This window comes from Megascapheus bottae, chromosome 31 (genome assembly GCF_031878675.1).
Source record: "Megascapheus bottae isolate mThoBot1 chromosome 31, mThoBot2.hap1, whole genome shotgun sequence".
NCBI classification, from domain to species: Eukaryota; Metazoa; Chordata; class Mammalia; order Rodentia; family Geomyidae; genus Megascapheus; species Megascapheus bottae.
Window position 1 is genome coordinate 7780102 of NC_143539.1, and position 21260 is coordinate 7801361.

The 21260-nt window shown below is 44.5% G+C and overlaps 2 protein-coding genes across 2 annotated transcripts in view; both read left to right on the plus strand.

The window, feature by feature from the left end:
• Wdr87 (WD repeat domain 87) overlaps positions 1–2434 on the plus strand; it is a 17279-nt gene extending 14845 nt beyond the window's left edge. Inside the window, 2 exon segments of the mRNA XM_090322538.1 lie at positions 4–485; positions 559–2434. Coding sequence (XP_090178664.1) covers positions 4–485; positions 559–2274 — 2198 coding nt within the window. The 3' untranslated portion in view covers positions 2275–2434.
• A 1407-nt stretch (positions 2435–3841) lies between these two features.
• LOC150043907 (WD repeat-containing protein 87-like) lies at positions 3842–16857 on the plus strand. Its single transcript, XM_090322703.1, is given in 11 exon segments — positions 3842–4066; positions 9232–9351; positions 10244–10399; positions 11914–12058; positions 12061–12381; positions 12384–12576; positions 12578–13517; positions 13519–14577; positions 14579–14727; positions 15100–15368; positions 16475–16857. Coding segments are annotated over 10 exon segments (3609 nt in total). The 5' UTR covers positions 3842–4066; positions 9232–9246; the 3' UTR covers positions 16747–16857.
• The last annotated feature ends 4403 nt before the right edge of the window (positions 16858–21260 follow it).

Here is a 21260-nt window from a genome sequence, read left to right on the forward strand (position 1 = left end):
TAGGCTTGGAGGAAAAAGTGGCAGAACAAGAAAGTAAATTGGCCAAAGAACAGAGAGAATTCATGCATGTTATGGAAGAGGAAGCAATAGAAGAGGAAGAAGAGGAAAGTGCATTCTTTAAAGAAAGGTGGAGAAAGAGAAAACAGTTGAGGAGAGTTTCTTTCAAGAAAAGAAAGCTTTTCAGAGAAGATGAACTTGAAAGTGAAAAGTTTTCTATGGAAATGGACACCCTATTAGAAAATGTTGGGCAAGTGAGTTTATCTGAGGAGGAAGAGGAGGAGGAGGAGAAAGAGGAGGAGGAGGTGGAAGAGGAGGAGGAGGAGGAGGAAGAGGAGGAGGAGGAGGTGGTGGTGGAGGAAGAAGAGGAAGAGGAGGAAGAGGAGGAGGAAGAGAAGGAGGTAAAGGAGGTGATAGAGGAGGAAATGGAAGAAGAGGAAAAAGAGAAGAAAATGGAAAAGGAGGAAGAGAAGCTCATGGGGAAGAAGAGGAGGAGATGGTGAAAAAGAGGAAGAAGAGAAGAAAGAAAAAGAAGTTGGAGGAAGCGGAAGGATTTGAGAGAAAAAAAGCATAAGTGAGGGAAGCAGGGATGAGTACGTGAGTGGGACAGAAGAGGAGGAGGAAGGGAAGATAAGACCATTAGTTGGTAGAAAAGAGTCCTTAACACAAAAACTGTTAAAGTTACTAAAAGAAAGAGAAGAGTACTTACAAAAAAAAGAACTGATGCCTTCTGTTAAAATGACTATACCTAAGATCACAAGCATTGTTACAGATCTAGGTGTGAGACCCTCTGCCAAAAAATTCATCCCCACATCCCTGCAGATGGTAGGGAAAAGAATGGCGAGAATGCCAGAAAAACCAACCCCCATGGAGAAAGAAAAGATCCCAGTACCGGAGACACACAAGCTGTACCCAAAGATTTCCCCCAAGTTTAGCCATGGACACGAAGAACTGTTGAAGAAGTTTCAGGCTTTACCTCTATCCACGTTGGAGACAATTGAAGAGCCCCTCGAGGCGATACAAATCAAGACACCATTCATCTCTCACCTATTTAGGAAGATGGGGGAGATTCATAAAGTCAAACAAATGATACCAGAAGAGAGGTGGAAATTGCTTCTGAAGCATCGTCTGAGGATGACAGAACAGGATGTGATCAAATTTGCTCCCCACATCGCTGCAGAGGAACAGCAGCCGGAGGTCAGCCTCTCTGATATAGAGTGGATGCACGGTGTGGTTGAACTGCTACAAGCAGGAGAACAGCTTCCCAGAGACGTTTTCCACAGATTGTGTCAGCTCCTCAAAGACCTCACCTCCCAGGGAGACTTACAGTGGCTCCACCTGGCTGTGCTCGAAGCCATTGTGCACCATCACAAGCAGGCCCTAGAAGCACGAAGCACAGGCATCCCCAGGAGGGAGTCTGTGAGTCCAAAATACCTGAAAGTGATTCCTCCAATAAAAGGGGAAAAAAAAGGAAGTGGGCTGGAACCTTCAACTGGCCCCACACTAGAATTCATGGAAGCTACTAAGAGGATCACAGAACCAAAGGCTACAAACTTGGATCTTTTAGGAGAACCATACAGGAGTGCCCGGATACAGAAGTTATTCAATAGTATTAAACAGATGGAAATGGAACACTTTTATCCTATCACAAGAGATGTTTTCCCAGGTACCCACACCCCTGTAGACAGACAAACCCTGGCACTCATGCTTCAGAAAGACTTATGGGACTTGAAGGGGAAAAGCAAGTATCCCAAATTGCCCAAGTTAGAAGAGGAGGAGGAGGAGGAAGAGGAGAAGCCCATAAGAAAAAAGAGAAAGATACTTCCATGGGAGACATTTGTGGCCCTGTACCATGTTTTGCGGATGCTGAAGCAGCGTTATGGCAAAGACACCAATGCATGGATGGAACAGTTCCGTCAAATCATGGAGCTGTATCAGCTGAAGTCCCCTCGAATCCAGAAGCTGCTACAAGAGATGGTAGTGAGAGGGGGGCCTCAACCCCAAGAAACCATGTACCAAGAAGCCCTGAAGGCCATGGAACTAGTACCTGGGGAAAGATTGTTCTACTGCCTCATCTGTGGGGGTTCTCATTTTCCTGCATCTTCCTTCAAATTCCACAGTGTGATACCCCTTCCTGGACAGAATAATGTGCGCACCATTTTTCCAGTAGGCATTGCCCAGTATGGGATCCTAGAACTTGCCTGGAGGAGCCTGCCCTATGCTGACTATCACCTCACTAATAAATTACCTGACAACATCGCGCCCACTCTAATTTGACATGAGCTGGAAATCAGGACGTTTCATTCACAACTGGAAAAGGCTGTGCCTGGTCGGCAGAATCTAGACCTTCATTTTTAGGGCCCACACAGAGGCAAGACCGGGTTGAAATACTTCCCTTCCCCAATTCTACAAACCAGTTTTTATATGTGAGAATAAAATGGACATTCTTGTCTGCAACAAGTGCTTTGATGAGTTATTTTCCCCAAAACGTTGTAGAAAAGTCACCAAGGAAATGATTGTACGATCCTAGGGCTTAAACTCAGGACCTGGGCTCTGTCTTTGAGTCTGTCTGTCTGTCTGTCTCTGTCTCTGTCTCTCTCTGTCCGTCTCTGTCTCTGTCTCTCTCTCCCCTCTCCCTCTCTCCCTCTCTCCCTCTCTCCCTCTCTCTCTCTCTCTCCCTCTCTCCCTCTCTCCCTCTCTTCCTCTCTCCCCTTCTCCCTCTCTCCCTCTCTCCCTCTCTCCCTCTCTCCCTCTCTCTCTCCCTCTCCCTCTCTCCCTCTCTCTCTCTCTCCCTCTCTCCCTCTCTCCCTCTCTCCCCCTCTTCCTCTCTCCCCCTGCCTGGCCTAGCCACTCTTTTGCTCAAGGCTAACACTCTTACCACTCAAGCCACCGCTCCACTTCCAGCTTTTTCTCTGATTAGCTGGAGAAAAGAGTATAACTTTCCTGCCAGGACTGGCTTCCAACTGTGATCCTCAGATTTCTGCCTCCTAAGTAACTAGGATTGTACATGTTATAACCTGGCAGGCTTAGCTGCCAAATTGGTTAACCTGTTCAACCACCCGTGTGTGGTTTCATCCTTGTGTTTATTGACTATGAACATAAGGTGGCATCTTAAGGTGACTATCTATCTGTGTATAGTGTTTACCTTTAAAAGCTCAGCCCCACTGAAGGTCAGGCCTGCTCTCTATCAGCCCAAAGGTGGAGAGTAGCTGCTGTGCTGCTATTAAACTGACTCCTAGTCAGTTCACGGAGTGCTGGTGACTCTATTGCTGGGGGCATCCAAGACCCCCCAAATGGCTGGGATATTACAATGTGAGTCATAAGTGCGGGCTGAGCTTTTTTAAAAAATTATTTTGTCACTTGTGGGACTTGAACTCAGGACTTGGGCAGTGTTCCTGAGCTCTTCAGCTCACGGCTATCGCCCAACCCTTGAGCCATAGCTCCACTTCCCGTTTCATAGTGATTAATTGGAGATAAGAGTCTCATGGCTTTGTAGGCTTTGTATTGCCGAGGCTGGCTTTAAACCATGATCCTCAGATCTCAGCCTCCTGAGTAGCTAAGATTACAGGCGTGAGCCAACGCGCCCAGCTTAGTATTTTACCACATTAAGCCACAGCTCCATTTCTGGTTTTCTGGTGGACAATTGGACTTTCCTGCCTGGTCTGGCTTCAAACCACACTCCTCAGATCTCAACCTCCAGAGTAGCTAGGGTAAGAGGCATAAGCCACGGATGCCCAGCTTAATTTCTTAAAAAGTACTAGGTTCCGCTGGGGACTTCTCAGGTTCCCTCTAAGTAACTAAAGAGTTTGTCTCTTCTAGAACTAAGGGTGTGTAACTGTCTAGACAAAGAAGGCATGTGTGCTAAGAAAGAATGGAAAGTGGATTGGGAAGCCTGTGATATTTTATGTCAGTTACAGACTTTTCCCTGCTGGGACAAAGTACAGTGACTGGCATAGGTCCAGCTGAACTCATGAAGTCATCTGCTTTCTGTGAGATAAGATTGTTCAGCCGAGAAGCCTAAAGAAAATAAAGAGGAAACAGTGCAGTGGCAGAATCTAGGATTATAAATGTAAGTTCTATTTGATTCTAATGTTTCTGATTCATCTCTCTATTCTTCCTCCATCTCAGCATGGCCTTTTGGCAGTAATAGCATTTGTATTGCATTAAAAAAATTTTTTAAGCCTTTTGAGTTGGTGCTGGTGGCTCATGCCAGTAATCCTAGATGCTCTGGAAACTGTGATCTGAGGACTGTGATTCAAAGCCAGCCCAAGCAGAATAGTCTGAGAGACACTTCTCTCCAGTTAACCAGTAAAAAGCCAAAAGTGGGGGTGAGGTTTAAACAGTAGAACAACAGAAAAAGCTAATTAGCAGTGTGCGTCCATAACTTCAAGCCCTGGTACTAGCATATACTAGGGTACACACAACACACACACACACACACACACACACACACACACACACACACAAACCTTTTTTGAATTTTGTTACCTCACCTTTTTTCTAATGCTATAGTAAGGGAAAGGAGTTAAGGAATTAAAGTGAAATGCATGCTTGACTAGTCAGAAACATGGTGAAATGAAGTCTTTATTTACAAGTTTGAAGGAACAGGCATTCCCCATTTTCCCCATCATAGCTTCTAGTCTTAAGTTACCAGAAGAAATTTTTTTTTTTTTGCCAGTCCTGGGCTTGAGCTCAGGGCCTGAGCACTGTCCTTGGACTTTCTCAAGGCTAGAGCTCTACCACTTGAGCCTCAGCACCACTTCTGGCTTTTTTTTTTCCTATATGTGGTACCGAGGAATCGAACCCAGGTCTTCATGCATGCTAGGCAAGCACTTTAACCACTAGGCCAAACTCCCGGCCCCAGAAGAAATTTTAATGAGACTCTTAAGACTTGTAGGTTAAAGCTCATTTTTCTTCCTGTCATCTTGGAGTAATCACCTATTCTCTTTTCTAAACTTTTATTCTCCCTTTTTAAGTGGTTTCGTCCTCTAGACATTTAAATGTTTTTAATTTAAAAAAAAAAGTCATTGGCAGGGTGCTGGTGGCTCACACCTGTTATCCTATCTATTCAGGAGGCTGAGATCTCAGGATCTTGGTTCAAATCCAGCACAGACAGGAAAGTCTGTGAGACTCTTCTCTCTAATGAATTATTCAAAAGCCATAAGTGGAGCTGAGGCTTAAGTAGTAAAGCACTACCCTTGAACAAAGAAAGCTTGGAGACATTGCCCAGGCCCTGAGTTTAAGCCCCATGATGCACACGTGTGCATACATACAGACAAATCATTCCTTGCAAAATATAATCATTTGGACTTCCCATGAATGTGCTGGAAAAGTCAATATGTAAGACTTTGGATAGGGGGATGGGAATGTGACTCAGTGGTAAAGTGCTTGTCTAGCATTCATGAAGCCCTGGGTTTGATTCATCTGCACAATATAAACAGAAAAAGCCAGAAGTAGTGCTGCGGTTCAAATGGTAGAGTGCTAAGCTAGCCTTGAGCTAAAAGAAACTCAGAGACTATATTCAGGCTCTGAGTAAAAGCCGCAGGATTGGCCAAAAAAAAAAAAAAGCCTTTAGTGAGTTTAAATCTGATGTGTAGTAGAAATTGAGGTAAAATAGTGACTCTTGCTAGGTGCAATAGAAATGATTGGATATGCTGGATGAGGTTTAAGAATCTCAAAGAAGGCCCTCCATAGTACACAGCATTCCCAGTATAATAACTTCGGAAACTCAGAGTAAATATTTAGGAACTTTTATGGACATAATAATGTGTTAATATCAGGGATAGACTCAGGGCCTCATGTTTTTGTTTTATTGCCAGTTGTGGGGCTTGAACTGGGGACCTGGGCATTGTCCTTGAGCTTTCTCAAGGCTAGTGGCTCTACCAGTTATGCCACAGCACTACTACTGGCTTTTTCTGAGTATGTGGTACCAAAGAATTAAACCATGGCATCATGCATATTAGGCAAGCACTCTACCACTAGGCCACATTCCTGGCCCTCTTTTTTTTTTTTTTTTTTTTTGGTCAATCCTGGAACTTGAACTCTAGGCCTGGGCACTGTCCTTGAGCTTTCTCAGGCTATCGTTCTTCATTTGAGCCATAGCACCACTCCTGGCTTTTTGTGTATTTCATACTGAGGAATCAACCCAGGGCTTTGTGCAATGCCTGGTCAACACTCTACCACTAGGCCATGCTCCTAGCCCGTTTGTTTGGTTTTTGTTCTCTGATGGTAGAGCTTGAACTCAGGGCTTGAGCTTTTGTGTTCAAGGCTAGCGTTCTTCAGTTGTGAGCCACAGTTCTATTTTCAGTATTTGTGCGGTTAATTGGAGATAAGAGTCTCACAGACTTTTAGCCAGGCTGGCTTCAAACTGAGATCCTCAGATCTCAGCCTCCCAAGTAGCTAGGATTATAAGTGTGAGTGCCCAACTGGCCTAATATTCTTGCCCAGCTTTTTCATCCACAGCTGGTGCTCTGTCACTTGAATCACATTTACAAGTCTAACTTTTGAGCTAGATAGTTGGAGATAAAGTCACTCAGATTTTTCTGCCAACTTGACTTGTGGTCCAACTGTCATCCTATGATGTGTACCTTCTGAGTAGCTATGACTTCAAGCATGAGCCACCAGCACCCCGCAAAGAAACATTAATAGAACTTTTACATTATTTTGTCTGCTGAGTTTAATAGTAAAGACCCTGAAGTCAAAAAATAATGTATTGTAGCCGGGCACGGTGCCTCACACCTGGAATCCTAGCTACTCAGGAGGCTGAGATCTGAGGATTGAGGTTCAAAGCCAGCCCAGGCACTACAAAACCATGAGATCCTTTTTTTTTTTTTTAATTGTCAGGATAATGTATAGAGGGGTTACAGTTATGTTGTCAGGTAATAGATGTGTTACTTCTCAAGCCAGAGACTTATCTCCAATTAATCTCTAGAAAAGAGGAAGTAGGGCTGTGGCTCCAGGGGTAGGGCAGTAGTCTTGAGCTGAAGAAACCAGGGACAGCACCCAAGCCCAGGGGTAAAGTGGTAGCCCCGAGCTATAGAGCTTATAGCGCCCAGGCCCAGAGTTCAAGCCCCATGACTCACAAAAAAAAAAAAAAAAGTATTTTGGGGGGCTTGGAGTGTGGCCTAGTAGTGGAGTGCTTACCTAGTATGCATGGAGGCCTGAGCTTGATGTAACCTTTCAAAAGTTTGGGAATGGGGGGGGATGGGGAGAAAGCAAAAAAGGGACAGAGGTAGATATAGCATAAAAACATATTTTTTGTTTTTGTTTCCTAACAGTCCTAGGGCTTGAACAGTGGGGCCTGGACACTGTCCCTGAGCCTCTTTTGCTTACAGCTAGCACTCTATCACTTGAAACACAGCATCCCCTCTGGCTTTTTCTGTTTATGTGGTCCTGAACAATTGAACCCATGGCTTCATGCACCCCAGGCAAGCACTCTACCACTAAGCCATATTCCCAGTCCCAAATACATTATTATTACTATTATTATTGTTGTTGTTGTTGTTTTCCAGTCCTATGGCTTGAACTTGTTGTGCCCGAATTCCTAGGACCCCGAAAGAACCACCAGAGGCCGAAGTCAAAGCAAAGAAGCAAGGGTCGTTCATTAGGAGTCTGAACTCGGACCTCCATGTGCCCATAGGCCCCAAACAAAGGTTTTACACAGCTTTTACAGGGGAATTCCATAGTTACAATCACCTGATTGGTTGTTTGGTAACTTCAAACCACTGGTCGCTTCAGGATTGGTCAGAGCTCAGGTGTCTAACCACTGAGGATTGGGCTGTTGCCACCTGGGGTTCAAGTCCGGGCTAGTTCTGGGAACATGTGTTTTTGATTCCTAGTACATGGGCCCTGAGCAAGGGCGGGGGGTGGGGGGGAGGGAATAGGGGGTCATTCCCAGAACACGGGACAATCTTGGCACAACAAACTCAAGGCCTGGGCACTGTCCTGAGCCTCTCTGTGCTCAAGACTAGGGCTCTACCACTTAAGCCACAGCACCACTTCGGGCTTTTTCTGAGTATGTGGTACTGACATATTGAACCCAGGGCTTAGTGAATGCTATGTGAGCACTCTACCACTAGGCTACTCTTCTGGTCCTGGATTATTCTTTTCTAATTTCATATACATAGAATCAAATGGTGTAATAAGTTCTGTGCCTGCGATCTTTTTTTTTGGTCAGTCACGGAGCTTGACCTCAGGGCCTCAGTGCTGTCTAAGACGACTTGTAGTTTTCTAGTGGTTAGTCAAAAAGTCTCATGGATTTTCCTGTCCAGGCTGGCTTTGAATGACTATCCTCAGATCTCAGCTTTCTGAGTAGTTAGGATGACATAAGCCACCAGCACCAAGCCTTTGTCTGCCTTTCTGTACTCAGTATAATCTTTCTGATTTTAACCTACAATTCATTCTTTTTTCTTTTTTGTCATTTGTGGGGCTTGAACTCTGGGACTGGGCACTGTCCTTGAGTTCTTCTGCTCAAGGCTAATGCTCTACCCCATTGTGCCACTTCCGGTTTTCTGATGGTTAGTTGGAGATAAGAGTCTCATAGACCTAAGTGCCTGTGATGGCTTTGAACCGTGATCCTCAGCATTCAGTCTCCTGAGCAGCTAGGATGACAGGCATGAGCCACCAGCATCCGGCAACACTCATTCTTAACCTTTAAAAAAATAAAGGAGTTTTGGGCTGGAAGCATGGCCTAGTGGTAGAGTGCTTGTCTAGCATGCATGAAGCCCTGGGTTCGATTCCTTGGTACCACATAGATAGAAAAAGCCAGAAGTGGTGCTATAGCTCAGGTGGCAGAGTGCTAGTCTTGAGAGAGCCCAAGGGCAGTCCTGAGGCCCTGAGTTCAAGCTGATTGACTGGCAAAAAAATGCCACACACACACACACACACACACACACACACAAATGTTGGGAGTTTGGCCTAGTGGTAGTGTGCTTGCCTAGAATGCACAAAGACCCAGGTTTGATTCCTGGGTCCCACATACATAGAAAAGCTGGAAATGTGCTGTGGCTCAGGCAGTAGAGCCCTAGCCTCAGAGAAAGCCCAAGGACACTGCTCAGTCCCTGAGTTCAGTCCTCAGGTCTGACAAAATAAAAACAAAAACCAGGAGTTTCTCTTGTTGATAATTACTTTTGTTCTTCCCCTTCTCTAAACAGTCCCGTTGTTCCCTTTTTCTCTTTTCTCCTAAAATCTAGCCAGTATCACATGTTGAGATTCAGACACTCTTACCTTGTACAGATTCTATAATCCAAGATGTCTAAAAACTGGAAGACCACTAAGACATCAAATTCACCCAGACTCATTCCTATGCAGAAGGATTTGAAATACCTCATAAAAAATAAACTGAATGGTGTAAAGGTATGGGAACTGTACTCATGAGTTATACTGGTGAGTATTGTTTAGTAAGCAGGTATAACCTAAACGTTTTTGCTGAGAACTGGACACCAGTGGCTCATGCCTGGAATCCAAACTACTCAGCAAAATGAGATCTGAGGATCAAGGTTTGAGGCCAACCCTGGCAGGAAAAGTTAGTGAGACTCTTATCTCAAATGTACTACTCAGAAAAAGCCAAAAGTAGCACTGTGGCTCATGTGATAGAGCACTAGCCTTGAGCACAGAGAGGCTTAAGAACAGAGCCTAGGCCCTAAGTTCAAGCTCCAGGACTGGAAAAAAAAAGTCTTTGCTGGGAAGGGGAAGTCCCCAAAAGGATACTCATGAACCAGAACTTAGGTATGAAAAGTTCATGTACATAAACCATAGACTACTATTAGTGTGGTGTATTCTACATATAATTAGATATCTCTCTTGCATACACACACATACATATACTATTACACACACACACACACACACACACACACAGGACATAATATAGAACTTTAGAGTTCAAGCACAGCTAACTAACCTCATGTTCTAAACAGCACATTTTTCTCTTTGGTACATAAGAACAATGAAGGAAGCTCACATCTATCATCACAGCTACTCAGGAGGCTAAGATCTAATGGTCTTGGTTCAAAGTCAACCTGGTTAGGAACGTCCATGAGACTCGTCTCCAATGAACCACCAGAAAGCTGGAAGCAAAGCTGTGGATCAAGTAGTAGAGCATCAGCCTTGAGTGAAAAAGCTCAGGGACAGTGCCCAGGCACTAAGTTCAAGCTCCAGTACCAGAACAGAAAAAAAAGAAAAAAGAAAGATTGAATGAATGTATAGGGACTCAAGTGTCATAGCTCAGGCCACTCTTCTCTTTTAGATTGAAGATGATGTGGTTGTCTTGAGCGACTGGCCAGAGGCACTGTACCAGGACTCTCATAATCCCAAGAACAAGCCTTTGATCGGTTTCTACTCTACCGATAGCAACTATTCTTTCTCCTTAAACTGGATGGAACAGTTTGAAAATGAACTGCGGGTAATACTGCTTCATCTTTCCTTCCTCCCACCCTTGTAATCCCATTTACCTGCACCTTACCAAAACTTTCCAAATTACAAAAGGATACTTATCCTTTTGAAGAACCTCGTTTTCATTAACTCATGAAAGTTCATCTCCTAATTTGAGTTTCACACAATGATCCTTCTTCACCTCTAGTTGTCATATCTACAGAATTCATATTTCTTTTAACATGGACTAAAGACCAAACCGGGCACGGTGGCTCACACCTGTAATCCTAGCTACTCAGGAGGCTGAGATCTGAGGATCATGGTTCAAAGCCAGCCCAGGCACTAAAAAATGTGAGACGCTTATCTCCAATTAACCTCTAGAAAAAGGGAAGTGGAGCTATAACTCCAGGGGTAGGGCGGTAGCCTTGAGCTGAAGAACTCAGGGACAGCACCCAGGTCCAGAGTTCAAGCCCTATGACCCCCCACACACACACACAAAGACCAAGAAAAGGGCCTTGAACCTAATATTTCTATCATATAACAAACACCTAGTACAAGAAAATGCCTACGGTCAAGATGTCCTTTTTTTTTTTTTCTTTTTTCAGACCTCGGCACTGTCCTTGAGCTTTTGTGCTCAGAATTAGTACTCTACCACTTTGAGCCACAGCTCTATTTTCCTGTTGGTTAACTGGAGATGAGTCCCCCATACTTGGACCAGGAGTTTGACCTGGAGTTAGAGTGCTTGCCTAGCATGCACGAAGACCTGGGTTTGATTCCTCAGTACCACATACACAGAAAAAGCCAGAAGTGAGCCAGGTGTGGTAGCTCACACTTATAATCCTAGCTACTCAGGAGGTTGAGATCTGAGGATCAAGGTTCAAAGCCAGCCTGGGCACAAAAGGACCTGAGACTCTTCTTATCTCTAACCTCTAGAAAACAAGAAGTGAGGCTTGGCTCAAGGGTAGGGCAGTAACTTTGAATTGAAGAGCTCAAGGACAGCACTCAGGCCTAGTTCAAGCCCCATGACCCACAAAAAAAAAAAAGCCAGAAGTGGTGCTGTGACTCAAGTGGTAGAGTTCTAGCCTTTAGAAAGCCCTGAGTTCAAGGCCCAGGGCTGGCAAAACAAAAACAAAAGAAAGAGGGAGCCTTACAGACTTTCCTACGAGGGCTGGCTTCAAACCCTGATCCTCAGATCACTGACTTTTGAATACATTTCTTTTTTTTTTTTTCCAGTCCTGGGGCTTGAACTCAGGGCCTGGGCACTGTTCCCTTGAGCCACAGCACTACTTCCAGCTTTATCTATGTATGTGATACTGAGGAATTGAACCTGTGTCTTCGTGCATTCTAGACAAGCACTCTACCACTACACCAAACTCCCAGCTGGGTCTTAGCCTTTTGAATAGCTAGGGTTACAGATGTGCGCCACCAGAGTTCAGCTACCATCTTTCTTGAGTTCACAGTGAGGACAAGGATCTAAGTATTCACCTGATTTGGGGGAGGTGATCCGCCTCCATGATCAGGCTTTCATTTCTCATTTTCTTCTAGGCAGTGCTCTGGAAACAGGATATGAATCCTATGATGAAAGGAATGATTAAGAAGATGAAGTTTCACTTGGCAGATCCAGTGGCAGACATTGAAGTTATGGTCCACACCGGTTCCTATCGCACGCTACTTGCTTACTGTTGTGACTCTTCCTGCGGCTCTTTGGAGATCACCATCGGGCATTCACATATCTGGGTACAGTGTCCTGTCATTTCACCATCAATTGTCTCTGCTATGATGCAGAAACACAGCTACTGCTGTCTGGCACTGTGGGGGCCGTGGTTACCTGGTTTATCTTGCCTGATGGCAGAGGCATCCAGATGGCTCAGACAGTGTCCATTCCCAAACAAGAGCTTGTACAGGACTTTTCGTTGAATGACCCTGCAGGATCCGTGCTGGCTCTGTGTGAGAATGTGGTGAGGGTCTTTACCCACCAGGGTAAGGGCCAGTTGAAAGAAGTAAAGACCTTTACTCTATCACTTGCTGTTTCACTTGCATCCCTAAAGAGACTTTTTATGCTGGAAATTCAGCTGGAGAGGTTCACGCTTGGGGTTTAGAACAGAGTAACTTCCTCCATCATTTCCAAGCTCACTCTTCACCTGTGATATGTCTCGAAAGCCGGCCAGAGACCCACACCTTACTAACAACAGGCAAAGAAGGTGTGCTGAGAGTGGGATTTTGCATCTGGTAACCTAATGAGGCAACCGAGGATTGGCGAGCATCTGAAACAACTGCAGTTTATTGATGATGACACATGTTTCTGCCAGACTACGTCGACCTTCTCAGTGAACTACCTGCCCTACTTTTACAGCCTCTTCAATATCTGTGGTTCTACTATTCAAAAGATATATCAGGTCTACTGTGGGCCTACCTGGACTCGGATCCTGTGTATTACTGAAGGTGGGTTAGTGCGCTTCTTGTCTCCAGTAACTGGGGATCTCCTGATTCTGACCTGGCCTTTGCTTGTCATGGATAAGGCTGTGACTTGGGTCTATGACTCAGACAGAGAGGAGCTCTTTGTAGCAATAGGAGGCCCAGAAGTGATCGTGTTTGATGCATCACGCTCTCCTTGTACAACCAAGTATCTCCTGAGAACTTCAGAAAAAAGCAGGGATAAAGTAAACTGCTTGGCCTATGGAAGGTACTATGTGAGTACGGGTCTAAAAGGAGTGATGTTCTCTGCCCATGACAGTGGCATCGTCAGAGTCCTCTCTGACTGTACTTATGCCCAAATAGAGAAGACTCTTCACTCTGGGGCAGTGTTGGCATTGTCTACCCTGGAAGGTGAAAATGATGACCCCTTACTCTGTTCCTATGGCAGAGACAACATCGTCCACTTGACAGAGGTTGTACTTCAAGAGAATAAGTTGATCTTACAGCCCGTTAGCATAGTTTTCTGTATTTATCCCCTAAAATACTTGATACTCACGCCAGGTTCAGTGGGTGCCATTACACAGAAATCCTGCTGGTGTCTTTGGCGCCTTCAAGACTTACTAACATCATCAGAATTGACACAAGACTCTATGTCAAAAAGCCTGCACAAGTGTGCGATTACTTCATTTGATGTCTGCCTTCCCCTGAAACTTTTTGTCACTGGAGCTGTGGGTGGGCTCAGTCCAGATCTGGGACTTTGCAGGCAAGCTTGTAACCGAGATAGACTCGGCATTGCATTTTGGTCCACTTTGTTTTGCCAATGATCGAGGTGACCTGCTTTTGACATTCAACCACAGTATCTACATAATGTCCTGCTTAAGACTGCTCCCTCCAATTAGACTGGTTCACTTAAGTAATTTAAACAATGCAGATGAAGTCCAAGAAATCCCCAAACCCTTCATTCCTAGCTTCTTTTTGTTTGAAACACTATATGTCTGTCTAAAAAATGGGATGCAGAAATTACAGGGGCTACAGACACTTGTGAACCAGCGAGTCATTGTTTTTGAGGATACTGTGCCCCATGTTGTAGGGGAAGAGACACACACATTCTTTGTGCCTCAAGAGAGACCCAAATTACACTTTATGGAAGCTGAGGATAGTGATTCACTTATTCTTGAACCTACATATGAGCATCCCTATGTTCCTCCTCAGTTAGAGCTGACTGGCTGGGATGGACTGGACATCTACCACAAAATACAGGGCTTCTTTGGCCAACAACGTCCGTGGCCCTTTGCTCCTGACTGCTACATCCCCAACTCAGTGGTCCGTGCCAGACTCTGGCCTGAGGGTACGCCAGTCTTCCTACACTATGAGTGTGCCTTGCCCGATCTAGATAAGTATAGGGATATGACTGAACCCTTAGCATTGCAAGCAACACCCTCTGGCTCTGAAGAAGTCCTAAGGAAAAAGAAGGATGAATACCTGGAAAAGAAAAGAACTTTCTTTAGTGTCCTTGAAAGCCTGTACAGCAAAAAATGGGGAGGAAGAAGACTAAGTGATGGGCTTGTAGAAAACTTAATAGAGACCATTCTTAACCTCACCGTTTATTGTCCTATAGAGACATACAAGAAATATTTTGATTTTATGACACAAATTTTTAGCACTTACCAAATATTGCCAAGGTTGCGCACAGAAGTAGCGCATCATCTACTGAAAGATACATCCCACTACAAATCACAAATCCGTGAGCTGGCCTGGGCGATGCTACAGAATCTAGGCTTCATGAACCATCTTTTTTGCTGTCCCACTGTGTATGGGTCTGATGGACAGTGACAAGACTGTACAGACTAAGGTTTTGTACCTTACGACAAGACATACAGGCATTCAAACCAAGACCATGCTGATACATCTGTTGAAACAAAAAGACATTCTCCAGAACTTATAGTAAGTTGAATGGTGATTATTTTATTTCAGTATCGTCTATCTGACCCAACTATTCTCCCCACCACCACCCCTCTTTCTCTCTTGTTCTGGTCTGAGGGCTTGAACTCATGGCCTAGATGCTGTCCTTTTGCTTCTTTTGCTCAAGGCTAGTGCTCCACCACGTTGAGCCACAGCTCCACTTCTGGATATCTGGTGGTTAATTGGAGACAAAAGTCTCACAGATTTGCCAGGGTGGGCCTGACTTTGAACTGAGATCTGCACATCTCAGCCTCCTGAGTAACTAGATTACAGGAACGGACCAATATCCATTTCTTTCTTTCCTTTTTACGTTTTCATTCAATTATCACTAACTTTTCTCTTTTACTTTTGTAGCCAGGAAATGATTGGAGAAACCTCTCTGGGGCAGCTGCTTCGGATCCATGCTAATGATATCAAGTCCCTGCTTACTCATGTGCAACAGCGGCTAAATGAAAACCTGACCTTGTCACACAAAGACAAACCATTTACTTTTTCTTTTGAGGCGACAGAGGATGAACTTGAGATCGTTGCAGAACAAACATTCTTACCTCTGTCAAAACATGAAAAGATGATCAAACTGAAGAAGAAAGAGAAACTTGTTCAAGCAAAGAGCAGAAAGCGGAGTATGTATGGGGAGATATATGAATATATTAGGACATTTATGGAAAATTAACCTCATTAAGCCAGGGCTAATGAGGTCAAAATATATAAAAGAACACTAATGGAGCCAGGCACTGGTGGCTACTTGGGAGGCTGAGATCTGAGGATAACTGCTCAAAGCCAGCCTGGCATGAAAGTCTGTGAGACTCTAATGTCCAGAAAAGTCTCTGTGAGCTCATATCTCCAATTAACCAACAGAAAACTGGAAGTGGTGCTGTGGCTCAAGTGGTAGAGCACTAGCCTTGAGCTGAAGAACTCAGGGACAGCACCAGGCTCCAAGTTCAAGCCCCACAACTGACAAAAAAAAAACAAAACACCAATGAAAACAGCAGTGAAAGGATATTATTCACAGAAAGTAGACTGAAAAATATCTATACATAACCAAGTATCAGGTCTTTAATATATAGGTGAAATAGAACAGGAATTTATAAATCACAAATTTATAATCTTTAATAATTTACTGACTCATGTTTGTAATCCTAGTTACTCAGGAGGCTGAGATCTGAGGATTATGGTTTAAAGCCAACACAGGCAGGATAGTATGCTAAACTACCAAAAAAGTTGAAAGTAGAGCTGTGTCTCAAAATGGTAAACTGTTAGCCTTAAGCAAAAGAAGGGTATGATAATGCCTGGGCCCTGTGTTCAAGCCCAAGGATTGGTACAGAGAGAGAGAGAGAGAGAGAGAGAGAGAGAGAGAGAGAGAGAGAGAGAGAGAGAGAGAGAGAGAGAGAGAGAGAGAGAGATCATTAAACTAGATTATAACAGTTTCGGTTCTGTATTTTTATTTTGTTTCTTTTTCTTTTAGCCCATCCTGGGGCATGGGTGCTGTCCCTGGGCCTCTTTGTGCTCAAGGCTAGTGTTCTATCACTTAAGCCATAGATCTACTTCTGGCGTTTTCGAGTAGTTTATTGGAGATAAGAGTCTCACAGAGAATTTTCTGCCCAGGCTGGCTTCAAACTGTGATTCTCAGATCTCAGCCTCCTGAGTAGCTGGAATTATAGGCATGAGCCACTGGTACCTGGTTCCATATTTTTTCTTACCAAACTTTTTTCTTTTAATATATCTGCAGTTAAAAAGGACCTAACTGTTGCCAAGAAGCACAAAAGGGTAAAACTGAAAAGATTTATTTCCATAATTGAGTCTTTAGAAGATGAAGATGAAAAAAGAGAGGCTGGGAAGTTTGGTTCTGATTTTGAGGATGTTGTCTCGGAGCCAGGCCAACTCCAGGAATATGATGAAACAATGGAGGCTGAAGAAGAACTAGAGGTTCCAGAGCCTATAGTTGGTGAGAGAGCAATTTGCAAGCTAGAAGAAAAAGAACCTATTAAAAAACAGCCATAAAAAGCAAAAAAAAATAGCACATATGAAAAGAAAAGAGGAAGAAGCTCCAAAGGATCTTTTGAAGGTCATTATACAAGAGCCTGAGGTAGAGGAGGGTTTTGCTGAGGAAACAAAGGGAAAGTCGAGAAGGAAAATGCTTCCTGAGGAAGAGGAGGGACTTGCTGAGGGAAGGAAGGGTAGGGATAAAAGGAAAATGTATCTTAAGGAAGACAAATTGTTCCATGCAGCAAGATTTATGCAGAAGAAGCTCTTCAAAATAACACCCCTGAAAAAAAAGCATTTGAGTTGGAAAGAAAGAATGGACAGACAAATGCTTAGAGCACTCCCCGTGATAACTTCATTGAAAAGACTAGATCCCGTGCTCTTGGATAAAATTGGGGATACAATTTTACCCCAGATCATCTCTATAGGCCAGAACTCCAACTGCCTGAAATCATCAGGGAACCCCAGAAACCTTTTAAAGAGAGACCAAAAGATAAAAGGAGCGAGTGGTACCTTAGGCATCATGATGTTATAACCGAGAAAATAACAGACCAGATTCCAGGTGAAGCTTTAGTACCCCCTGCCCCTTCACTTGAAAAGCCACCAGACACAGAAGCAAGGCTCTCAGATGAGGACTGGATTAATGGTGCCTTGATGAGACTGGAAGCAGGTGAGCAACTCTCCAGGGACAGTTTCTATCACCTGAGCCAACTCCTCAGGAATTTCATTTCCAAAAGAGACTGGAGTTGGATACCTCAGTTCACTCTGAAAGCAATTGGGAAGCATCTCAAACAGAATCTAGATTTAAGTCATACTGATACGTCCCAATCCCACAAGGATGGTCTACGGACAAGGCATCTTGAAGTGTTCCCTCCAGTTAGAAGAAAAGAAAGAGAGAGCTATCCAGAGCCCTTCTCTATCCCTACACCAATGTTAGCACCAGACACTGAGAAGATTCAAACCCCACAGGCTTTCCGGTGGCATCTCTTGGATGAATCCTTCAGGGAGCAGGTACCACAGTTATCTAGCACAAGAAAAGACACTGAAGATTTTTATCCAAGAAGAAGGTATGTTCCCACCATTGTCTATCCCTTTGCAAGTAAAGATTCCCTGGCTTTGATGTTCGGGACTTCCTAGCCTTGAAAAGAGTAGAACTCCCTGCATTTTACAAGGTAAAGAAGAAAGCCGTACCCTTCCCTGTGCCAGCATTCCCATCGATTACTGACAGGATTACAGACCCAGTAGCAAGGACCTGGCATCTTATAGGAGAACCTTATAGGAGTGCAAGAATGGAACAATTGTCCAATACCATCAAACAAATGGAGGTGCAACACTTTTATCCTATCAAAAGAGACCTTCTCACAGGTCCCCACACTTCTGTAGACCGACAAACCCTAGCATTAATGTTTCAGAAAGACCTCACAGCTTTTAAGGGTAAGGGCAGGCCTCTCAAATTGTCCAAGCTGGTAAAGAAGAAACAGCTCATCTTAAGAAATGAAGAAGAGGCACCTTTGTGGGAGACATTTGTGGCACTGTACTATATTTTGCGGATGCTGCAGCAGCGTTATGGCAAGGATCCAGCTGCATGGATGGAACAATTCTACCATGTCATGGACCTGTATCAGCTTAAGTCCCCTGGAATCCAGAAACTGCTACAGGAGTTGTTACTGAGAGAGAAAACTCAACCCCAAGAGGTTATCGGCCAAGAGGCCCTGAAGACTTTGGAGGGAGTACCTGGGGAGCGGCTATTCTACTGTCTGATTTGTGGTGCTTCTCATTCTCCTTCAGGTTCCCTTAGTTTCCAAAGTGTGATACCCATCTCTGAGAAAAACATGGTGGACACTATTGAACCCTGGGGTATTGCCCAGTATGGTTTCCTAGAACTTGCCTGGAAACGCCTACCACAAGTCACTCCTTACTGCAGCAGTAGGCTGTCCACCATTCTCCCTCCAGCTCTCTGATTTGGCCTCGTAGTAGGACTTTTGAGATCCTACTGGAAAATGATGGTAAGCCAAAGCTTATAAGCCTCTTGTTCCCTACTGAAAGGTGAGGCTAAACAAGGCTCCATCTTCATTCAACTCCATAAATCACTATATCACATAAAATGGCATTTCTCATTTGTAACAATTACTCTGATTTCTGTTTTTCCCTAAGCTGTGAATTCCCTATAAACTTGCCAGAGATGAGGTACCCTTAGTTCCAAGGAGAACAAGTGTTTTTGTTTTCCAATGGAGTAAATCCTTTGCAGGGTAGTCTAAGGTCTGGAAGTCAGCCTGCTGATTAAGCCCCCAGGTCTCCACCATATTTCTTACAGAAATATGCTAAGTTTCTATTTCCTCAGTGTTGTTTTCCTGGAGTGACATACAAATTCCTGCCCCAGTTGCAACGGTCTCATTACACTCCTTGGAATATGACTCTTCCAATTCCTGTAGCCCACTCCTTCTTGCAACTGACTCCCCCCACACACATCCCCAATTCCCACAGTCCAAGTAATGTGGGACTGTGCGTGTGACCCATGTGACTACCCCAACGTTTTGTTTAAATTCCACCTACACATGTCCACTGCTGCTGCCTCCATTCCTGCTTGGAGCAGCCCAGCAGGTCTGTTCCCCCAAGAAAGCCTTGAGTCCTCTCATTCCTGGGAGGAGTGGTTTCTGTTTGGAAGATCCCCCTCTAGGGGTTGATTGGCCCCCAGCCCTCCTCCAGAACCTCCTCAAGAGTGAGCCACCTTTGCGCTCCTCTGCCAGCCATTTTGGGCTTCTGCTCGCCTCTTGAATGCATCTGCAAGGATCAGCATTGACCTGTTTCTTCCAGATTCCCTACCTCCTTTCATTTCCTTTTCAAAAGACCAAGCGCCTGGCTGCTCTCATTGACTTGTCTCATGGGGTGAAAACCCCTTGAGGCATTGTCCTGCTGCTAGGAATTCTGTGCTCCTGGGATGCCCAGAATGACAGAATTCTCCTCTATTGGGATCTCAGTTGTACCCTCAATCTAGGCTGCCTCTCATTCCTTTCTTTTTTTAAAAAAATTTTTCCCATTGTCCTTGGGATTTCTCAAGGCTAGTGCTCTACTACTTGAGCCATAGCACCACTTCCAGCTTTTTCAGTGTATGTGGTACTCAGGAATCAAACCCAGGGCTTCCTGCATGCTAGGCAAGCACTCTACCACTAGGCCACACTCTTGGCCTCTGCCTCTCATTTCTTACTGGCAGAGTCCAATATATGATTACTTTCTGATAAAGCATGTGTGTAGATATGTTACGTGAAGTTCAAAATTTGAATAACGTTTTCAAAATTGTCTTTTAAATTAGTTAAGAGAAAACATATCAACTCATATCTCCCATATAGATGGGATTACAAATATGCACCACCATATCTTGTTAGTTTGTTGATGAATGGGAGTTAGGGGATCTTGCTAATTCTGTTTCCTTAAGCTAGCTTTGAACCTTCTGAAATAAGGATACTGGATCTAACGTGCCACCTTGGTAACATGTGAAATAAGGAGATCAGGTCTGGCTGGTGCCATCTTGGCCATATGGTTAACGGTAGAGTCTTGCATCTTGTTTTCAAGGCAGGGAAAGGTAATGCCACCACCTTCCACGTGAGGGGTGTGCCTGAATCCCTGGAGAGAGGGGTGAGCACTTGGCTGATAGGCTAGAAGACCTGTTAGTTCAGTGCCTGAGACAGGGAATTTCCTTTGATCCTTCCCCCCGACCTATTAGCCCCCCCCCCTAATTTAGGTCCAGATCCAGCTCAGGTGCCATTACAACATGCCATATGTCTCCTTGTTTGCATCCTTGTGAGCACTGTCCTTAGGTTTTTTCAAGGCTAGTGCTCTACCACTTGAGCCTCAGCACCACTTCTGGCTTTTTTCTGTGTATGTGGTACCAAAGAATCAAACCTGGGTCTTCATGCATGCTAGGCAAGCACTTATCACTAGGCCAAACTCCCAGCCCTTGGGGGAGGTTTCATAGCGCTTTGGATATGTTATTCCATTGCTTTCTGGTCTTCACTGCTTCCCCCACACACACACCTTTAGGTGTTGGTACTGGGTTGAACTCAGGGCCTTGTACTTGCTATGCAGGCATTGTATCACTTAATCTACTCCTCTAACCCTTTCTGTTTTATTGATTTTCTGTCAAGTTGGGCATATTTGCATGTGTTGGCTGTGGTAAAGTCATCTTGCAGTGGCCAGCATTCCAGCTGCTCAGGTTTTGCCTGGCTACCTGTATCTTGGTCACTTTGATCTGGCCTAATTACCTGATTTGACCACTACGTCAACCCCCTTCACAATCAATTTCCCATTCCCCGCCCCCACTTACTATCTCAACCTGAAATAGGGAGGCTGAGCCTAAGTAAGTTCTTGCAGCCATTCATTCTCGCCTAGTGCTGAAAAGCCTAGAGGTGAGAAAGGCTATTCAATGAATGCAGATGCCTAGCTCAAGGTGAGCTAGAACTGTTTCAGAGAAATGTAGATGGCATAGCCTTAGGAAAACTTTGCAAAGGGAGAATGCAGGTCTATCATTTTGTCTT